Source organism: Anguilla rostrata, chromosome 3, assembly GCF_018555375.3.
Source record: "Anguilla rostrata isolate EN2019 chromosome 3, ASM1855537v3, whole genome shotgun sequence".
NCBI lineage: Eukaryota > Metazoa > Chordata > Actinopteri > Anguilliformes > Anguillidae > Anguilla > Anguilla rostrata.
The window spans coordinates 4,810,182-4,827,775 of NC_057935.1; the positions used below are offsets into that span (position 1 = coordinate 4,810,182).

General features: G+C 49.5%; 2 protein-coding genes across 3 annotated transcripts in view; both read left to right on the forward strand.

Annotated features, from left to right (window-relative positions):
* The window catches only part of nlgn2a (neuroligin 2a), a 131,999-nt gene extending 122,490 nt beyond the window's left edge, over window positions 1–9,509 (forward strand). For both annotated transcript variants that reach the window (XM_064325606.1, XM_064325607.1), the window contains 3 exons: window positions 582–741; window positions 1,497–1,863; window positions 2,498–9,509. In XM_064325606.1, the coding sequence (XP_064181676.1) occupies window positions 582–741; window positions 1,497–1,863; window positions 2,498–3,332 (1,362 nt within the window). In that variant the 3' untranslated portion in view covers window positions 3,333–9,509. The remainder of the gene's footprint in view (window positions 1–581; window positions 742–1,496; window positions 1,864–2,497) is intronic.
* A 5,930-nt stretch (window positions 9,510–15,439) lies between these two features.
* Window positions 15,440–17,594, forward strand: LOC135249917 (endonuclease domain-containing 1 protein-like). Its single transcript, XM_064325608.1, has 2 exons — window positions 15,440–16,286; window positions 16,938–17,594. Exons 1-2 carry the CDS (start codon window positions 15,939–15,941, stop codon window positions 17,592–17,594), a joined length of 1,005 nt encoding a protein of 334 aa, XP_064181678.1. The 5' UTR covers window positions 15,440–15,938.

The window sequence follows — 17,594 nt, forward strand, 5'->3', positions numbered from 1 at the left end:
TTTTGTGCGTTCAAGAGTTTTTTAATGGATGCTTTCAAAATATTTTGTGTTTGTTTGTTTTATCTTTTGCTTGAGTGGCCTGGTGTTTTCAGTTTCATTGGATAGTCGTTATTTGCTTGTATGTAGTGAGTCATCTTGTTTTGGTAAATCACTCTGGAGATGCTTGTCCTTAAAGCGTGTCGGTGGGGGAATATCTCTGCTCGTCTGCTGCTCGTCTGCTGCTCTCTGACTGTGTGTTCTTTTTTTTACTTTTAAACTTGTTATACCTTTATTCTCCTCACATTCACACCTTTTATTTGATCATTTTTCCTGCACATACATTTTATATTTGTTTGCTTCACACATCGTGTCTCTGAAAGCTTTTTTTTTCTTTTCTTTTTTTTTTTTTTTTTAAGATTTAAGCAGTCATCTTTTTAATATTTATGTGAAATACAATTGATGTCTGAATGTGAAATTAGAAAAGTGGTGTGCTTGCTCCGGTCTATCCCCCCCCCCCCCAGGACCGGTGAGATTTTTCCGCCCCCCTTTTTTTAAAAATCCGCATTTAAAACGCGCATGTCATATTCATGCGTCTCCACCAGGGGGAGTTCCTGAACTACGACATCCTGATCGGCGTGAATCAGGGCGAGGGGCTGAAGTTCGTGGACGACGGCGGCTCGGAGAGCGAGGAGGGGATCTCCGCCGCCGCGTTCGACTACACCATCTCCAACTTCGTGGACAACCTGTACGGCTACCCCGAAGGTGAGCCGGGGGGCGGGTGGAGGGGGGGGGGGGGGGGTCCTTACCGACGCCCCCGTCGAGCGGCGGTCCGCGACAGACCAGCCGCCGCTCTCCCGCTACACGGTCGCGCTGGCTATTTATACCCAAATGTCAGACGTTATGTCACCGCGCGCACCGCCTCCTGATTGGTCGGCGTTTGGGGGGGGCCTGTGTATCCGTGTGTGTCCGTGCAGGTCTCACGCTGCTGGGCCTGAGCGCGGGAGGGGGCTCTCTGTGGCTGTGGATGAACGATGCCGCTCGTCTGCGCTGAATTACCTCGCTCTCTCGCTCGCTCGCTCTGTGAATCTGCGCCGGGCTGTTCCGGACGTCGGGTGTATTTCGTGCACTTTTCTCGCCACGCAGGGAACACGGTGTTTCAGCAGCGTTATGGTGGAGGGAGCGTTCTGTGCTGTGAGGCGTCTGAAGCACCTGTTTCACCTTTTCACCTGCTTCCCTTTTCCTGTCTCTCTCTCTCTCTCTTCCTCCTACCTCTCTCCCCCTCCCCCCTCCCTTTCTCTCTTCCTCTCTCTCGCTCTCCCTCCCCCACTCCCCCTCTCTCTCTCCCCTCCCCCTCTCCCTCTCTCCCCCTCCCTCTCCCTCTCCCCCTCTCTCTCTCCCTCCCTCTCTCTCCCCCTCCCTCTCTCTCCCCCCTCCCTCTCTCCGCTCCCTCTCTCCCCTCCCTCTCTCTCTCCCCCTCTCTCTTTCACTCCCCCCCTCCCCCCTCTCTCTCCCCGCAGGTAAGGACATCCTGCGGGAGACCATAAAGTTCATGTACACGGACTGGGCGGACCGGGACAACGGCGAGATGCGGCGCAAGACGCTGCTGGCGCTGTTCACCGACCACCAGTGGGTGGCGCCGGCGGTGGCCACGGCCAAGCTGCACGCCGAGTTCCAGTCGCCCGTCTACTTCTACACCTTCTACCACCACTGCCAGACGGAGGCGCGCCCGGAGTGGGCGGACGCCGCGCACGGCGACGAGATCCCCTACGTGTTCGGCGTGCCCATGGTGGGCGCCACCGACCTCTTCCCCTGCAACTTCTCCAAGAACGACGTCATGCTCAGCGCCGTCGTCATGACCTACTGGACCAACTTCGCCAAGACCGGGTGAGCCGCCCCTCTCTCTGCGGTGCGGTGTGGCGTCCCCCCCGTTCAGCCCGGGGGAGGCGGGGTTAGAGAACGTAACGTTACGGTACTGGCGTTTAGCAGACGCTCTTATCCGGAGAGACGGGGTTAGAGAACATAAGCGCATAACTCTTACCTGAAATACATGAGCAACAGTACCAGACCTGGCTAACAGCTTTCCCCCGTCCAGAGAGTGTGTGTGCAACATCACTAAGTTAACTACATTACATTACATTTATCCAGAGCAACGTACGATAAGTGCATACCGAAAAGTCATTGGAACAACTACAAAACACAGGTTCCGATAAGGTACAATACTCTTTTTGTACAGTTATTCATAGCCGTGAACACACAGTTCACACAGTGAACGTTACTCTGACCTAACCTATGCTGTGACAAACTAGGAGGCATTGCAAGCTGGGTGTTAGCTAACTAACGCTAATCTAGAAACTACAAATCCTGAATTGGGCTTTTTGACCGTTCTCCTTGTAATGTTTCCCCACATCCTGTGTGGGTTTTCTGCATGCCATGGCGGTCTGGACTGCTGCGCTGTTGTTCGGTAGACGTGGTGCCTCTCTGATCTGGGTCGTGGGGCTTCTGGGTTCTGTTCCTCCAGGGACCCGAACCTGCCGGTCCCGCAGGACACCAAGTTCATCCACACCAAGCCCAACCGCTTCGAGGAGGTGATCTGGACCAAGTTCAACTCCAAGGACAAGCAGTACCTGCACATCGGCCTGAAGCCGCGCGTCCGCGACAACTACCGCGCCAACAAGGTGGCCTTCTGGCTGGAGCTGGTGCCCCACCTGCACAGCCTGCACGAGGAGTACCTGAGCTCCACCACCACCCGGCTGCCCCCGGACACGCCCCGGCCGCCCCACTGGAAGGGCCCGGGCCCCCGCACCATCCGCCACCCGACCCCCACCTACCCGCCCGACCCGGACCCTGAGGGCTCGGACCGGCCCGCCGTCCTGCACTTCCCGGGCAACACGCGGGACTACTCCACGGAGCTGAGCGTGACGGTGGCGGTGGGCGCCTCCCTCCTCTTCCTCAACATCCTGGCCTTCGCCGCCCTCTACTACAAGCGGGACAAGCGGCACGAGCTGCGGCGGCGGCTGTCGCCCCAGCGCGGGCCCGCCAACGACCTGGCGCACAGCCAGGAGGAGGAGCTGATGTCGCTGCAGCTGAAGCACTCGGAGCACGACGCCCACCACGACCTGGAGCCGCTGCGCCCGCACGACATCCTGCGGCCCGCCTGCCCGCCCGACTACACGCTGGCGCTGCGGCGGGCGCCCGACGACGTGCCGCTCATGACGCCCAACACCATCACCATGATCCCCAGCACCATCACCGGCATGCAGCCCCTGCACGCCTTCAACACCTTCCCCTCCCCGTCCCCCGCCCCCGGCCACAACAACACCCTGCCCCACCCCCACTCCACCACCCGCGTATAGTGGGGGAGTCCCCTGAGGGGGGGGCGGGGGGATGGGGGGGGGGGAGGAGGTTTCTCTCTCTCTCTTCGAGGAAAAAAAAAAAAAAACTCCAGATGCCACGCCCCTCAGCAGTAGGAACCCCCCCCACCAATCACCAGCAGCGCCCCCTGCTGGTGTTCAGTAAGAGACGCGCAAAAGAACAGTCTTTTTTTTTGTTTTCTTTTTTTTCTGAAAAGACACAAGGGGTCCAGTCAAAACCCAACACTCACCATCTTCTTCTGTCTTTTTTAACTCCTGCTCCTCTTCTTCTGCTCTGTTCTCTTCAGCGAGGGCTGGGTGCAGTGTGGTGGGCCGCCATCTCAGACAGGTCTGAGCCAGTGGGAGTGATGTTTTTATAAATATATATATATTAATTTTTCTCTGGCGTGCGACCGAAACTTGACCCCGCCCTAACGTCCGCTTTATGGCGGCTGCGTCTGTCTTTGCGCCGGCGATCAGCCCCTTTACAAACCCCCCCACTCAGATATGCTCTCTCTTTTCCTTCTCTCTCTCCTTCTTTTCTTCCTCTCTCACTCCTCCCTCTCTCTCACTCTCTCTCTCTCTCTCCCCCCTCCCTCTCTCCCTCTGCCCTCTCTTTCTCTCATTCTCTTCCCCCCGTCTCTCCTCCTCCTCTCTCCTCAAGCACAGTGTCAGTCTTCCATTTGCCTCTTTACCGTAGACTCATGACCTCATTTCCTTCCGTGTTTCCTTATCTCTCGGTTCTTTGGTTCCCGGAGTCTTTTACATTACGTTTAGGTTTTTCTTTCTTATCTGCCTCGGTTTGATTGTTGCTGTTTTCCTTTTCTCTTGGAAATATTGAAAATATATATATATATATATATATATATATGGTTTCTCCTGTAGGGAACTATGCATGAAATATTTTTCAAAATGAGAACGATGCCGGGCAGGAATGCTCAAAATTGAAAATCTTTTTTAAACTGCTCGTTTTGTTCTTTTTACAGAATTTTTTATTTATTTCCCGTAACAGTGGTTTACAAAAACAAAAAGAAAATTTCAGCCAAACATCACAGAAATTTGTCTTTTTCAATGGGGACGTTTTTTTTTTCCCGTAGATATTTCAAAAGCAAAACATGATACATAAAACGAAAAAAGATAATAAAGGAATTTGCATTCTTTTATATTTCACGCTGTATGTCTGTTGCACCAGAAGTCCTTCTAGGCCTTCACTAATACATGAAAGCAAACCTCCCTCTCCATTACTTTAAAATATGTGGCAGATCACTTTGCTGCCATCACGTCTGAATCTTTGGGATTTTTTTATCCTGTATTTAAAATATTTCTTCTTAATTTTTCATACCTCACTTTACTTTCCATACCTTCAGGGTACAAGACCGTGCTTAACTCTACAGAACACTGTTTGAGGATCAGTCTCTTAGTTCAGCTAGTCAGAAACTACTGATCAAAGACCACAGTTCCAGTTTCCAGAACTTTCCGGATCCCAGGACTAAGTTTTTTTTTTTTTTCTTTTTTTTTCTTTTTCTAAAAATAAGGGGCAAAAAAATCTTGCTGCAAAAATATCACTGGAGATTTGCTCAGGCATGCAGAAGACAAAGTGCGGCTCTTTCTCGCTGAGTCTCCCCAGACCGCGTCTGCGTTGGAGGCTCAGGCTCGAGTCGTTCTGATGAAGGAGACTCTCGCTGTAAGCCTGTAATTAGCAGCGGGCGACGCGAAGCTGTTTCGGCTAACGTGACGACCGCAAACACTGACCTCCTGGCCGGGGTGAGCAGCGACGCAGAGAGCGAATCCGCCCAGGGAGTGTAAATGTCGCATTTCCCCCCTGAGCAGAGCAGCATCTCTCCTGCCCCCCCCCCGATGAGAATTATTCCTTCTCTGGAAACTTCTCTGAACTGAGTCCCTTTCTTTCTCTTTCTCTCTCTCTCTCTGTCTCTCTCTCTCTCACATTACATTACATTACAGGCATTTGGCAGACGCTCTTATCCAGAGCGACTTACAACAAAGTGTATAACCATAACCACACACTGCCTTTGTCAGCACCCCATTTCAGTGCATGCATATTCTCTTGATGACAGTGTGTTTCTGTGGGTGTGGGTGTGTACGTGCGTGTGTGTGTGTGTGTGCGTGCCTGTATACGCATGTGTGTGTGTGTGCGTGTGTGTGTGCCTCTGGGCATGTGTGTGTGTGTGTGTGCTGAGCATGTGTGTGTGTGTGTGTGTGTGTGTGCCTCTGGGAATGCGTGTGTGTGTGTGTGTGTGTGTATGTGTACATGTGTGCGTGTGTGTGTGTGTGTCAGCACTCCTTCACAGGGCTGTGGGTAGTTAGAGTGCGGATAGAGGCAGGCCTCAGGTCTGTATGTGAGCTCCATCTCTCCTCTGCAGAAACAGAGACTCCAGAATCAGAGTCCTCCCGGCTGCTCCCATAATGCACCCCGTTTCTGCATCACACACTTCCCATCCTCGTAAACAAGCCTTTGATTCAGCACTGCTGCGCTCGCAAGTCTGCGTTGCATCTTACACCTCGACTAAAAGAAAACCTGCAGAGAGAAAAAGTAATCAAAGAGCCTAGACCAAGAAAACAAAATCACTGTTTTAAACTCACAACTTTTGTGAGCAGATTTAATCCAGCCCATAACCATGCCTCTCTTCCCCAGCTTTTTTAAATATCTCACCCCCTACACCCCAAATCATTCCTCTCTACACTGAAGCTCTCTTCTGTACCCTAAAGTTCTCTTCTGTACCCTAAATAACTCCTCTGTACCATAAATCATCCCTCTGTACTATTCTGTACCTCTCTGTACCCTTCTGTGCCTCTGCGTACCCTAAAGCAGTCCACTGTACCCTTCTATACCCTCTGTACCCTTTTATACCCCTCTGTACTTTTCTGTATCCCTCTATACCCTAAAACACTCCTCTGTACCCTAAAGCACCCCTCAGTACCCTTGTATACCCCCTCTGTACCCTAAAGCACTCCACTGTACCCTAAAGCACCCCTCTGTACCCTTGTATACCCCCTCTGTACCCTAAACCACTCCACTGTACCCTAGAAGGCAACCCTCTGTACCCTTGTATACCCCCTCTGTACCCTAAAGCACTCCACTGTACCCTAAAGCACCCCTCTGTACCCTTGTATACCCCCTCTGTACCCTAAAGCACTCCACTGTACCCTAAAGCACCCCTCTGTACCCTTGTATACCCCCTCTGTACCCTAAAGCACTCCACTGTGCCCTAAAGCACCCCTCTGTACCCTAAAGCACCCCTCTGTACCCTAAAGCACCCCTCTGTACCCTAAAGCACCCCTCTGTACCCTAAAGCACCCCTCTGTACCCTAAAGCACTGTTCTTCTCTGCCCCTGTGTGTCCCACGGGATGTCTGTGAATGGCAGGTTCTTCAGGAGAGAGAAAAACAGGACGGTGAGGTTTGGATGGACAGCCTGGTCAAGATGCCAGCAAAGTTGATAAGGCAGAGTGTTCTGGGAGAAGACTTTGGGAGGAAGGGGCGGGGCTGATAGTTCAGTATTAATACAATAAGGGGAATGGGGGGTCAGAGGTCAGTGGGTGTGGCATCTCTATACAAACTTTCTGTTTGCGGCGTTTGTTTTTTTTCCAGACGGATCTCCTCGGCCACCTCTGAACTGTACAGCCCCCACAGTAGCCCGGCCTCTGCATGCCGGTGTTGGGGGGTGGTGCTGGGGGGTGAGCACCGGGGTTTTGGGGGGGGGGGGGGGCGTGAGCACGGACATGTAAATGCATTTACCCCACTGTTCCGAATGCCTGCAATGGTGTCGATGGTCACTACATTGTATCTGCTTGTTTTGCTTGAAATGATTTTCCTTTTTCTCTTGGTGCATATGGGAGGTGAGGGGTGAAGGGTCAGGGGTCGTGGGTGGGGGGGGGTGGGGGGGGGGGTCGGGGATCATCACATGAGAGTGATCCTTTCAGCTGCACAAACGTAATACAATAAGACTGTGAGGGCCAAGAGCGACAAGGCTGGAGAGAGGGTGTGTGGTCTTGGATATACAAACTGAAATATCAGGACACCGGACCTTAAAAATGTGCGGATTCGACCGGACAAAAACAGGAGCCTCATCACACTTGCTGTGGCCGTGGAAACCGTGGCAACCAATCAGACAAGGCGATGGGAGGGAGTGGTTGTCCCGCGTGGGTCTTTGTGTCATTTTGACCCCTGTTGAAAAGAGCTTCAGACTCCTTCACGCGAGTGAGTAAATTAACGCTGCATTCAAAAATGAAAAAAAAAATAAAACCAACGAAAAACAAACGAAACGGAAGAGATCGGCGACAGAGGCCATTTTCCTTTTCTTTTTCAGTTCGATTTCTTGTCTATTTTGTATGCTCACACACTAGAGGGCGCCATGATGACAAATTGTGATTATTACCCTTCTCTTCTGTCCGAGCTGCAATCCTGAGCGGAAACCGGTGGAAACCAATCGACGAGGCGCGAGGGAAATGCTAAACTGTACATTTTTTAAGTGTAAGAACAAACCGACAAAAGTAACTATTTGTAAATATCAGTTTCTTGTTTTTTCGAGTGAATGAAAAAAAAAAATGCTTACTTTGTGACAAAAGACAACAGGTGCAAGTTCAGTAGTGGCTGTCGGCTAGTTTTGTTCACTGTAGATTTCGGTTGTCAATGTCGCTGTCGCCGTTTCCTTTTATATGATTTTGTGAATTCACGAAGGTGCACAAAATCGCATTTTTTCTGTGAATTTCAATCCTGCGAAATCCTTTACATTTGGTGGCACGTTCAGGATATGATTAATTAGCATCGAGACACTGGACAATTTCAGCGGAAAATCAAATATTTGTCATACCGTGTACTATACTGACACACTAACCATCAAGGCGAGTGCAGGAAGGGTCGACCTAACGTTAGACAGTCTGTCGAGTGGGTCTGTTGAGAATGAATTGTGTTCTCTCTGTCACACATCTGATTGGTCCTGTGCTTGTGTGTTCAGGGACTGCTTGTGTGTTCAGGGACTGCTTGTGTGTTCATATTCTTGTCCATTGTCCTGCTGTCTGGTCTGTTGACCAACCGCTCACAGCACTGTGTTGAGATGCTTTTAAGGTTTTTTGTGTTAGAGGCTACTGTACCTGAGCTTGCCTTAACTGATGGAGTGGCTAGCATCAGCAGCCCCCCCTGGTGTAGGAGGGTGAAACTGCATGCGTGTGTGTGTGTGCGTGCCTGTGTGTGTGTGTGTGCGTGCCTGTGTGTATGTGTGTGTGTGTGTGTGCATGCGTGCGTGCGTTCGTGAGTAAGTGCGTGTGTGTGCCTGTGTGTGTGTGTGTGTGTGTGTGTGTGTGCATGCGTCCATGCAGGTGTGACTGCACGTGTGTGAATGGAACACAAAATTTATTCTTAGAAATTCTTAGAAATTAATCAACACTAAAAAAAAAGAGAAAAGAAGATAAATGTACCTCTATTTATTGCCGGAACAGTGTAACAGAAATTTTAAATATTTTCCTACATTTCTGTGTACCCATTTTTTTAAAACCTTGTGCGACGGGCCCAGATTGTACAATGTATATATAAATATATACTGACCCTGTATCTTATTATCTACCACTCTATGACAAGTTATCTGACAAGTTAAGGATCTTATCGTCTACCACTATCTTGACAACCGGCAAGTTTTCTTATGCATAATTCGAGACTTACTTTGTGGCGTCCTTCAGACGGAACGGGAGAACAGAAAGAGTGCGTGCGTGCGCACGTACGTACGTGGAACAGAATTCAGGAAGGGATAAAGCTAAGGGGGAAGGGAGGGGAGGGGGTATAGAAAAAGAGGTGAAGAGATTCTTTCTGTCTTAAACGGTGTCTGTCAGACAGGACACGCTGAAGCACAGGCCCACCACCGCAGGACTTCTGCTGCTCCCTCCGGCGCCAAAGAGCTTTGCACCTGTTGTTTCGTTCCTTCTTTCTTTGTTGAATTCCAAGAAAACCCAAGACCTTGAGATGATGAAAAAAAAATGTTAATAATAATAATAATTAATAATAATAATAATAATGGATTTCAAAAAATAACGATTAAAAAAGTCAAGTAAAAAAAAAAAGAGGTGATGATGATGATGATGATGATGATATTTCTGTTTAATTTAGGAGTTACTACACACTGTATGCTGTGATTCCGATCTGGGGAAAATTAAAGATATTCATAGCCAGATGGCCGACTCCAGCTCTTTTCTTACGTTGTTGGATCCTGTCGTCCATTTTATTTGGTTGTTGTTTATTCATGACTTTTGCCCCAGTTTTTACAAACTCCTCTCTGTACCTGTGCCAGATGTAAAGTATGTGTCAAGTGGCTCTCCGGTACTGGGAGGGGTCCAGTGGCTCTCCTGCAGTTCAGTGGCTCTCCATCAGTCCAGTGGCTCTCCTGTAATCCAGTGGCTTTCCTGCAGTCCAGTGGCTCTCCTGTAATCCAGTGGCTCTCCTGCAGTCCAGTGGCTCTCCGTCAGTCCAGTGGCTGTCCTGTAATCCAGTGGCTCTCCATCAGTTCAGTGGCTCTCCATCAGTCCAGTGGCTCTCCTGTAATCCAGTGGCTCTCCTGGCGCTGGAAGCGAGCGCTGCGCTCTGCCGCGGCCCGAGGCTGTTATGAGTAAAGAGCTCGGTTTCCTCTTCCCGCGGGTTTGACCCAGAGCGCCGCTTGAGCGCGCTCTCCAGCAGCTGCCGGCCTCAAACCAACCGCGTTCACCGCAAACGTGTTCTCAGTTCTCCTGCTTCTGTGAGTTGTGGTGGTGGGTCAGTGGGTGTGTGTGGTGGGGGGGTGGGGGTGGGGGGGGGGGGGTGCAGATGGATGTACACCTAGAGCACTGCGCCTACGCGCGGCGCGGAGTGTGACACCGACAGCACGTCGTCACGGTAACTCTATAAACGTTGTTTTTGTCCGTGTTTGTTTATCGTGCATATTGTTGAAAGCAGTGAGTGTCTCTCACTGAGAGAGAGAGTCATGTGGGATGGCCTGAATTGTTCCTTTCTCTAGTCTGTGCAAGTTTCTTCTGCTCGTGGTGAGGAGCCCTACAAGGATTCGGGGACAAACTGCCACAGAATGTTCCATTGTATATGAGAGCAGCTTTGATTGTAGAGGGGGAAAAAGGCACATTTTCATGAATATGGTGAGGTTTCATTTCAAATCAGAAGATGTGTTTTATCGAATGTCTATTAATACCGTGTAACCTGAGTGACCTTGCTTTTAGAATATTCCAGCAGGGAGATTTTTCTGTCCTTTATCGCTTATCGAATCGAGATCATTTGAAAGTGTGCAGTGCGCACTGTTTGTAAGAACTCCAGGAGCTGATCCCCAGTGTGTAACTTAACTCATTTTTTTTATTTTCACAAGAATTACAAAGCAGCCACCTTGAAACCACCGAGTAATATTAACATATTTCAATATTTCACTGAAGCTTTGGGGTTATCTTATTTGAGAGTCACTTCAAAAGTCGTAAGTGGGTCCAATTTACTGTGTCTGCGGAACAGATTAAAACACATCTATTCTGTGGAGAATAGCCCTCTGTAGAACTGACAAGCTATTGCAGCCATTAACAACTCTGTGCGGCAAACGCACTCACTGATATCGGCGCAAAAAATATATACCTGTCACCAAATTCCACCTTTAATCCATTGTTCTGCCGACAGAATTTAACCTTAAATGTCTCGTATAATCTGCTTCATTAATCCCCTGTAAAAAAAAAAAAACAATGTAAGAACCTCAATTAAACCCAGCGGTGAAGCTGTTCATGCTCAAAAGACAAAGTGTCTTAAGTCTTTTGATACTTTTAAATTTGACACCTGGAACCAAATTACTTGTCCTGCCTTTTTTCAAAAAAATTTTACTTATTTTTTTTTATTTGACACCTGGAACCAAATTTGCTTGTCCTGTTTCCATTGTATCCGGGCCTGCAATGAGGGCTCCAAATGAGGTGTTATGAAGGGGTTTGGCCTTCGCTGGAGTGGCTGAAATCCTCTTCTCACCCATTCATGTTGTCATTGTGCCCCGCCCATGATCGACCTTGAGCCGAATGCAAAGTGTGGTCATTTTGCATTTCATGTGCTGAGCGTCTGCCCAATTCTGGACTCTCTTTAAATCCACAATCAAAACTGTTTGCTTTAGCCTTGAAATTAAAAATTTTTTTTATGGAACTGCGCACTGCAGTACACGAGCAGGATTTCATGCACGCGCACACACACATGCACGCACACACGCATGCGCACGTGCACACACTCAGACACACATACATACATATATATATACACACACACTCACATACACACACTCACACACAGTGATTTTGGCACATCTGTTCCCATTCTCAGCTCTCTTTCTGTTCAGTCATAGTAGCAGTATTCCTGCCAAGTTCATTTGTTTGAAATGTTTTGACTAATTTGGCAAGAATACCACTTTTCTTCCCTCCACATTATATATGTTCATTGTCCGCTTCGCTAATGGGTGTACCTCTAGTCATTTCGTTGCGTTTACTTTCTGTTAAGATTTCTGACCTGAAAATCCATGAATTGCTGGAGTTGATTAAATGGCTTCAGTCCCTTCTCGTCGAACAGCTGGTGCCGTACACTGAGGCCCTTTGAAGTCCTTTTGAAAAAGATCACATTTTGAACTAAATGTCTCATTCATTATTTTTAGTGCCCCATAGCAGTAAATGGTCTTAATTGAGCTCGGTAATAATATGATTGTAAAGTTTGGGGGAAACCCAGTCCCCGTCTCTGCTGTAGGTAATTAAATAAGTCGTTTTTAATCTTGGTTTTCCCCCAGTCCAAAAATGGAACTTCTCATCCGACTCTTTTAAAATAGTTTTTGAAATTGGTTTGTTTGATCTGGAAATAAGAAAAAAGAAGTATATACTGATTTCTGTTGTATCTATTCTTTCAAGCATAGTTAGTTTCCATTCATTTAAATGGTGTCTTGTTCTATTATGTAATGCATGAAAGTACATTCAAATGATTCTTTTTTCTAATTTCCTTGGGACGTTAAATACCTAATTATTATTATTATTTTTTCTGCTCCATTCCCACAGAAGGTTGTGTGTAATTTGCATTTAATTTGTAGCCATGTGACTGATAACCATAATTTCCGACCTATTTGCATGCAACGTATAGCCTGGGAGCTACACCATATTTGTCTGCTTATTAATGCGGGGAAATAATTTTGTGGAGTGAATGCGGAGTGAGCTTAAGGGAGCACTTCGCCGCTCTTTCTGGTATGCTGAATATTAAATGTTTCGGACCGTGTCCCGTCCGCTTTTTACACGGTGCCTGCAGCCAATAATTTTAACTTCCAAAGAAAAAATTCTTTTTTTTTCTGATTTAAAAAATGAACGACCGAGAAATTTATCATAAGCTCCTCTACCCACCCATCTTATGCTATAATGGTCATCGTGGTCGGTTTTCATTTTGTGCCATTTCCAAGGTATTGGACTTATCTTGAATTATCTAACACTTATCCTGTTTGGAAAGAAACCGCTACCTGGTCCCTTACCTGTCGTCTGTGATATAATTTTGAGATTAGCTCCGTTAGCTCAGATTGCCGATAACAATTTCTGGTCTCTGCTTAGAAGGCAAATGGGTCTGTAGCGACACGGGCTAAAAGAGTAATGCACTGATTAGGGAACTGCGTTTGGAGCTTAGAGGTTATGGGTTCGATCCACAGTGCGGGCGCTCTACCCTTGAGCAACGCACTTAACCTGAAATATTCAGCCGCGTAAATGGATTTGTGTAAAACTGTAATCTGGCTAAGTTGCTCCGGATAAGAGCAGGTGCTGAATGTAGAATTTAAATATAATAATGGGGGAGCATTCAGATGAGCCGTAACCCTCCTCAGGCTGGAAACATACTTGAATTTTCCTCATGAAGTGGTTGCATCCCGGGCGACATAGTTCACATACTTACTCGTCCGCGTACTGTTGTCTGACTGGAGGTTTAAAAGGTGTCTCCACTAGGGGGCAGATCAGGGCTTCTCTTCCAACGATTCCGCCAGCCGTCCTGGCTTCCTGGCGTCAGTCAAGTCACTTGGCATTTTACACGGGTGTCGCACCTTGCACACTCGTTGCGTACATTTTTGAGGATGTGTACCAAGAACGCTCTGAGCAACCTCGGGATACGCGTGACGGCCATCTTGCGTGCACGTTCACGTGATTTATGGCACGTACGTTTCCAGCAGTAGGGAGTGTTCTGGCATAAGGTGCTGCCGAAAGGCTGTCAGCGCCATCACCAATGGCACCCCGGTAGCGACTCGATTCCAGACGGGATATAAAGAGTCAGGACACCAAAAAACCCCCGCCCCAACCCGTTTTCCATCATTTCACCAATTTGCATACATTAGTTGCTGATTTGTTTATTCTTAATTGCATCAGATTTGGAAGCTCTGCTTTCTTGGGAAATAATTTGAGACGGTCTTTTTTTTTTTTTTTTTTTTTTCCGAAGCTGACGTTAAAAAAAAACATTCTCCCGACTCGTTGCTGTAATGACATTAGTGTAATCCAATCTTTTGTGATAATTAATGTTTCCTTTTAAAAGTGCCGGGGAAATGGCGTAGCAATAAGGCCGAAATTGATGAAAGCCAGCCAGCAGCCATTACCGTGGCTTATTCGTTTAAAAGTTGAGAAGATTGCAAATTGTTTGCTAATCCTAGAAAACAAAGTCCCGGAGAATTACTGAAGACTAAGTTCTTATCACTGTGTATTATTTTAAAGGAAGTTCTAAGACACTTTGACTGTCAAAGTGAGCCAGGCCAGTTGGGTTGGGCAGCAGCAGCAGCTGGTGATTTTCTGACTGGGTTGAGCGTGGGACCTCCTGAGCTCTTCCCAGAATGCATCTGGAACAGGACGTTTGGAGAACGGCGTGGGGAGAGGTGGGCTCCCTCTTATCGTGATGGAAGGTCCCACACACCGTCCAGACCCACCTCCCAGGTGTCCTCCACCTGAGTCTTGGCTGTTGTTGATGACATCATTGCTGGGCTGGCACACGGCACTGATGGACTGGGTCAGGCCTCACCAGTCTACCCCAGCCTGCGTGGGGCTCCCTGGGTCAGGTTTAAAACCCCTGCCTTACAGCATGTCACTCTCCCGTAGTAACTATCAGTTTATTTGCTTGCATTGTTAGTCCTTCATCACTAGATGGCAGTATTTCACCTCCATAGCGCAAACGCATTGTTTGACCAAAAATGTAACAAGACTCGTGCGTTCAGGACGTAACCCAAATTGCATTTCCAAAATGTAACTGAAACGCCTGCATTTAAAAAAACTGCTTAGTTGCCGTGGAAACAGCCGGCACGCCTAGCCAGCCAGTGAACGCGATGACACGGCACATTTTTTGGCTTCTCCACGACAGGTACCGGGTTATGAACAGTCACCAAAGTCACCGGGTCAGGTATTAAAAATGATCTGTACTGGGCTAATCTATTTTTTGTTTCTCTATTTAATGATCGTTTTCTTCCATTAATTATTTTTGTGTGAAGTACATGACGATGCTAAAAGTTGTATAAAAGAAAGGTGATGATGAACAATGGCATTAGGACAAATTCCCAAAAGCCATCCTTCACTGAAATGGTACTTTCACGAGAGCGAATTATTCGCGAAGGAGAGAAAGCAGGAAGTAACTCCCCTCCCCCCGACTCCCCCTTGTCACTCTTTATGCTGACTACATTTCCAGTAAACGATTTTGAAAGAAAATGAACAGGGAGCCACTTTGGTTAGGAAGTGAATGCAAATGGCGCCGTTGCAGATTGAGGCCCTGTTCACAGCTGCTTCTCTCAGCTGACTGTGTAAAAAAAAAAAAAAAAACATTTCATCAGTAAAAAACTACTCAATGCTGCAGGGTGCTGTGACTGCAGGCTCACCTCACCCTGGGGTTTTTGTCTATTCTGGGCCTTCTTCGCACAGTCCAGTGGAGTTCCTGGAAATATAGCACTTTTTAAATTTATTTCTAAAGGGAAGTGCGTCTGCTGTATTGTACATATGCCTCTTTTATAACCATTTCCTCTTTGTAAATGTATTTTTGATAAGAGTTGGAAGGAAATCAATAGACTGAAAATGAAGTGAAAAGAGATCTGTTCCTTTTTTTTTTTAATCTCATAGCATTTTGTGTGCCATTTAGGCCCCTGGGTCAGGATCCATGCAGGATTTCTTCCTTTTTCTTCGGGGAAAGAGTTTTTCCTGGGAAAAGAAGAGTAACACAGGAAATTGAGAGCTATAATGCAAATCCAAAAACTTTTATGGCTAGCGAGAGGCAGTCATGTCAGTGTTATGCACACCGAACATCACCGTCCACTGAGTTTGGTAACCATGGACACAGGAGCGCGGATGCCTCCACTGTTGACTTTGTAGGGTTCTTATCTCAGGACGCCAAGTGATCCCTATTGGTCGGTCACTTCACCCCCCCCCCCCCCCTTCAGCCAATCACAAGCGCGGCCTGCTTTGCATACAGGAAGAGTTCCGGAACTTTCGGTGTCATTCTGCTCCCGTGGCTGCAGCTGTCCGTCATCCCCCCCCGGTCCCTGCGGCCAGATCCCGCTGCAGCCTGAACTGCCACAGGGCCTCCCCCCCCTCCCTCTCTCCCTCCCACCGCTCACCTCTCCGTCGCCTGGATGTTCCCGCGAAGCGGCTGCCCCCCCTCGCCGCGGCCGCTGCCCCCGCTGCCCCCGCTGCTCCTCCTGCTCCTGCTGACGGGTGCCAGGCTGGCCCAGGCCTCGGTGGGGGACACTTTCGGGGAGTGCAGCCAGTTCCTGTACATGCGGACCCCCCCCGCGGGACTGCCGGGCGGTGGCGGCGGCGGCGGCGGCAGCTTCCGGAGGATCTGCCAGCGATACGGCGACAAGCCACGCTACGCCACGCTGTACGACCGCGCCCGCCGCCTCCCCGTCTACTCCGCCTACACCTTCAAGAAGTCCGACGGGCAGCGGAGGGTGGACACGCCGTGGATGTACGAGCCCCAGGTCAGTGCGCTGCTGTCAGAGTGGACACACACGCACACATATGATGTACGAGCCCCAGGTCAGTGTACGAGTCAGTGCGCTACTGTCAGTGTAGACACACACACACACATGCACGCACAGACACACACGCAAGCACACAGACACATGAAGAAACACACATACACACACACACACAGACAGACACACACGTATGCAGACACATGAAGAAACACACATACATACATACACACACACAGACAGACACACACACTCACACACACAGAAACACACAAACATTACCACACACCCACACACCCCCAGACAGACGCAGACATACACACGCAGACACACGCACACACACGCATACATACACTCACACATTCACAGACACAGAAACACACACACACACATACATACCCCAGATCGGCTTTAGCTATGTTTACAAAATGGTTGGGTGTGGGATGAAGGAAAGCAGCTGTTCCTTGTTTTTGGCTGTGATGCCGAATAAATCCCAAAGGGGTGTAAGAGCAATTTAAACAATAACACAATCCAGCGCTGTTTCTGCCTCTCTCAGTCATCCGAAATGTCCTCCCTCTTCCCCAACACCCCCTAACCCAAATCCCCCCCACCCCCTAAAACAAATACCCACCCACCCCACCCCGGTTCCCGCAGCTGGTCTCTGAGGAGGAGGGCGGGAACATGAAGGTGCTGCCCCCCGACGAGGAGCTGGACCCCCTGCTGGAGGAGAGCCAGGTGGTGCTGCAGGACTTCGTCGACGCCACCCTGTACCAGCGCAGCACGCTCAACCCGGACCAGCACCAGGCGGACGACGACGACAAGGCGGCCACCTACACCCTGACCAACGTGGTGCCCCTGCTCGCCCCCTTCCTGGAGGAGTCCTGGACGCCGTACCTGGACGTCCTGCGCCGGAGGCTCAACAACTTCTGCCGCGGGACGTCCTACGTGGTGACGGGCGTCGCCGTCTCCGGCGGCCCCACCATCCGCCGCGGGAACACCGACCGGCTGGCGGTGCCGCGGTACCTGTGGTCGGCCTACTGCTGCCCGCGCTTCGACAGGAACTCGCCGTACGCCGTGCGCTACAAGTTCCCCTCGCACGCGGCCTACGGGCTCAACCAGCCGCCGGTGGGGGCGGCGGGGGCGGCGGGGGGGCGCGGCGGCGTCCTGGAGGTGCCGCTCAAGACGCTGGAGGGCCTCCTGCGGAACCGGACCGACGCCGGCCCCGGCCTGGCCCTCTTCCACCGCGACTGCGTCTCGGAGAACGCCGCCAAGAAGAGGAGGAGGAGGGAGAGCGTCCCCGCCACGCCGTGA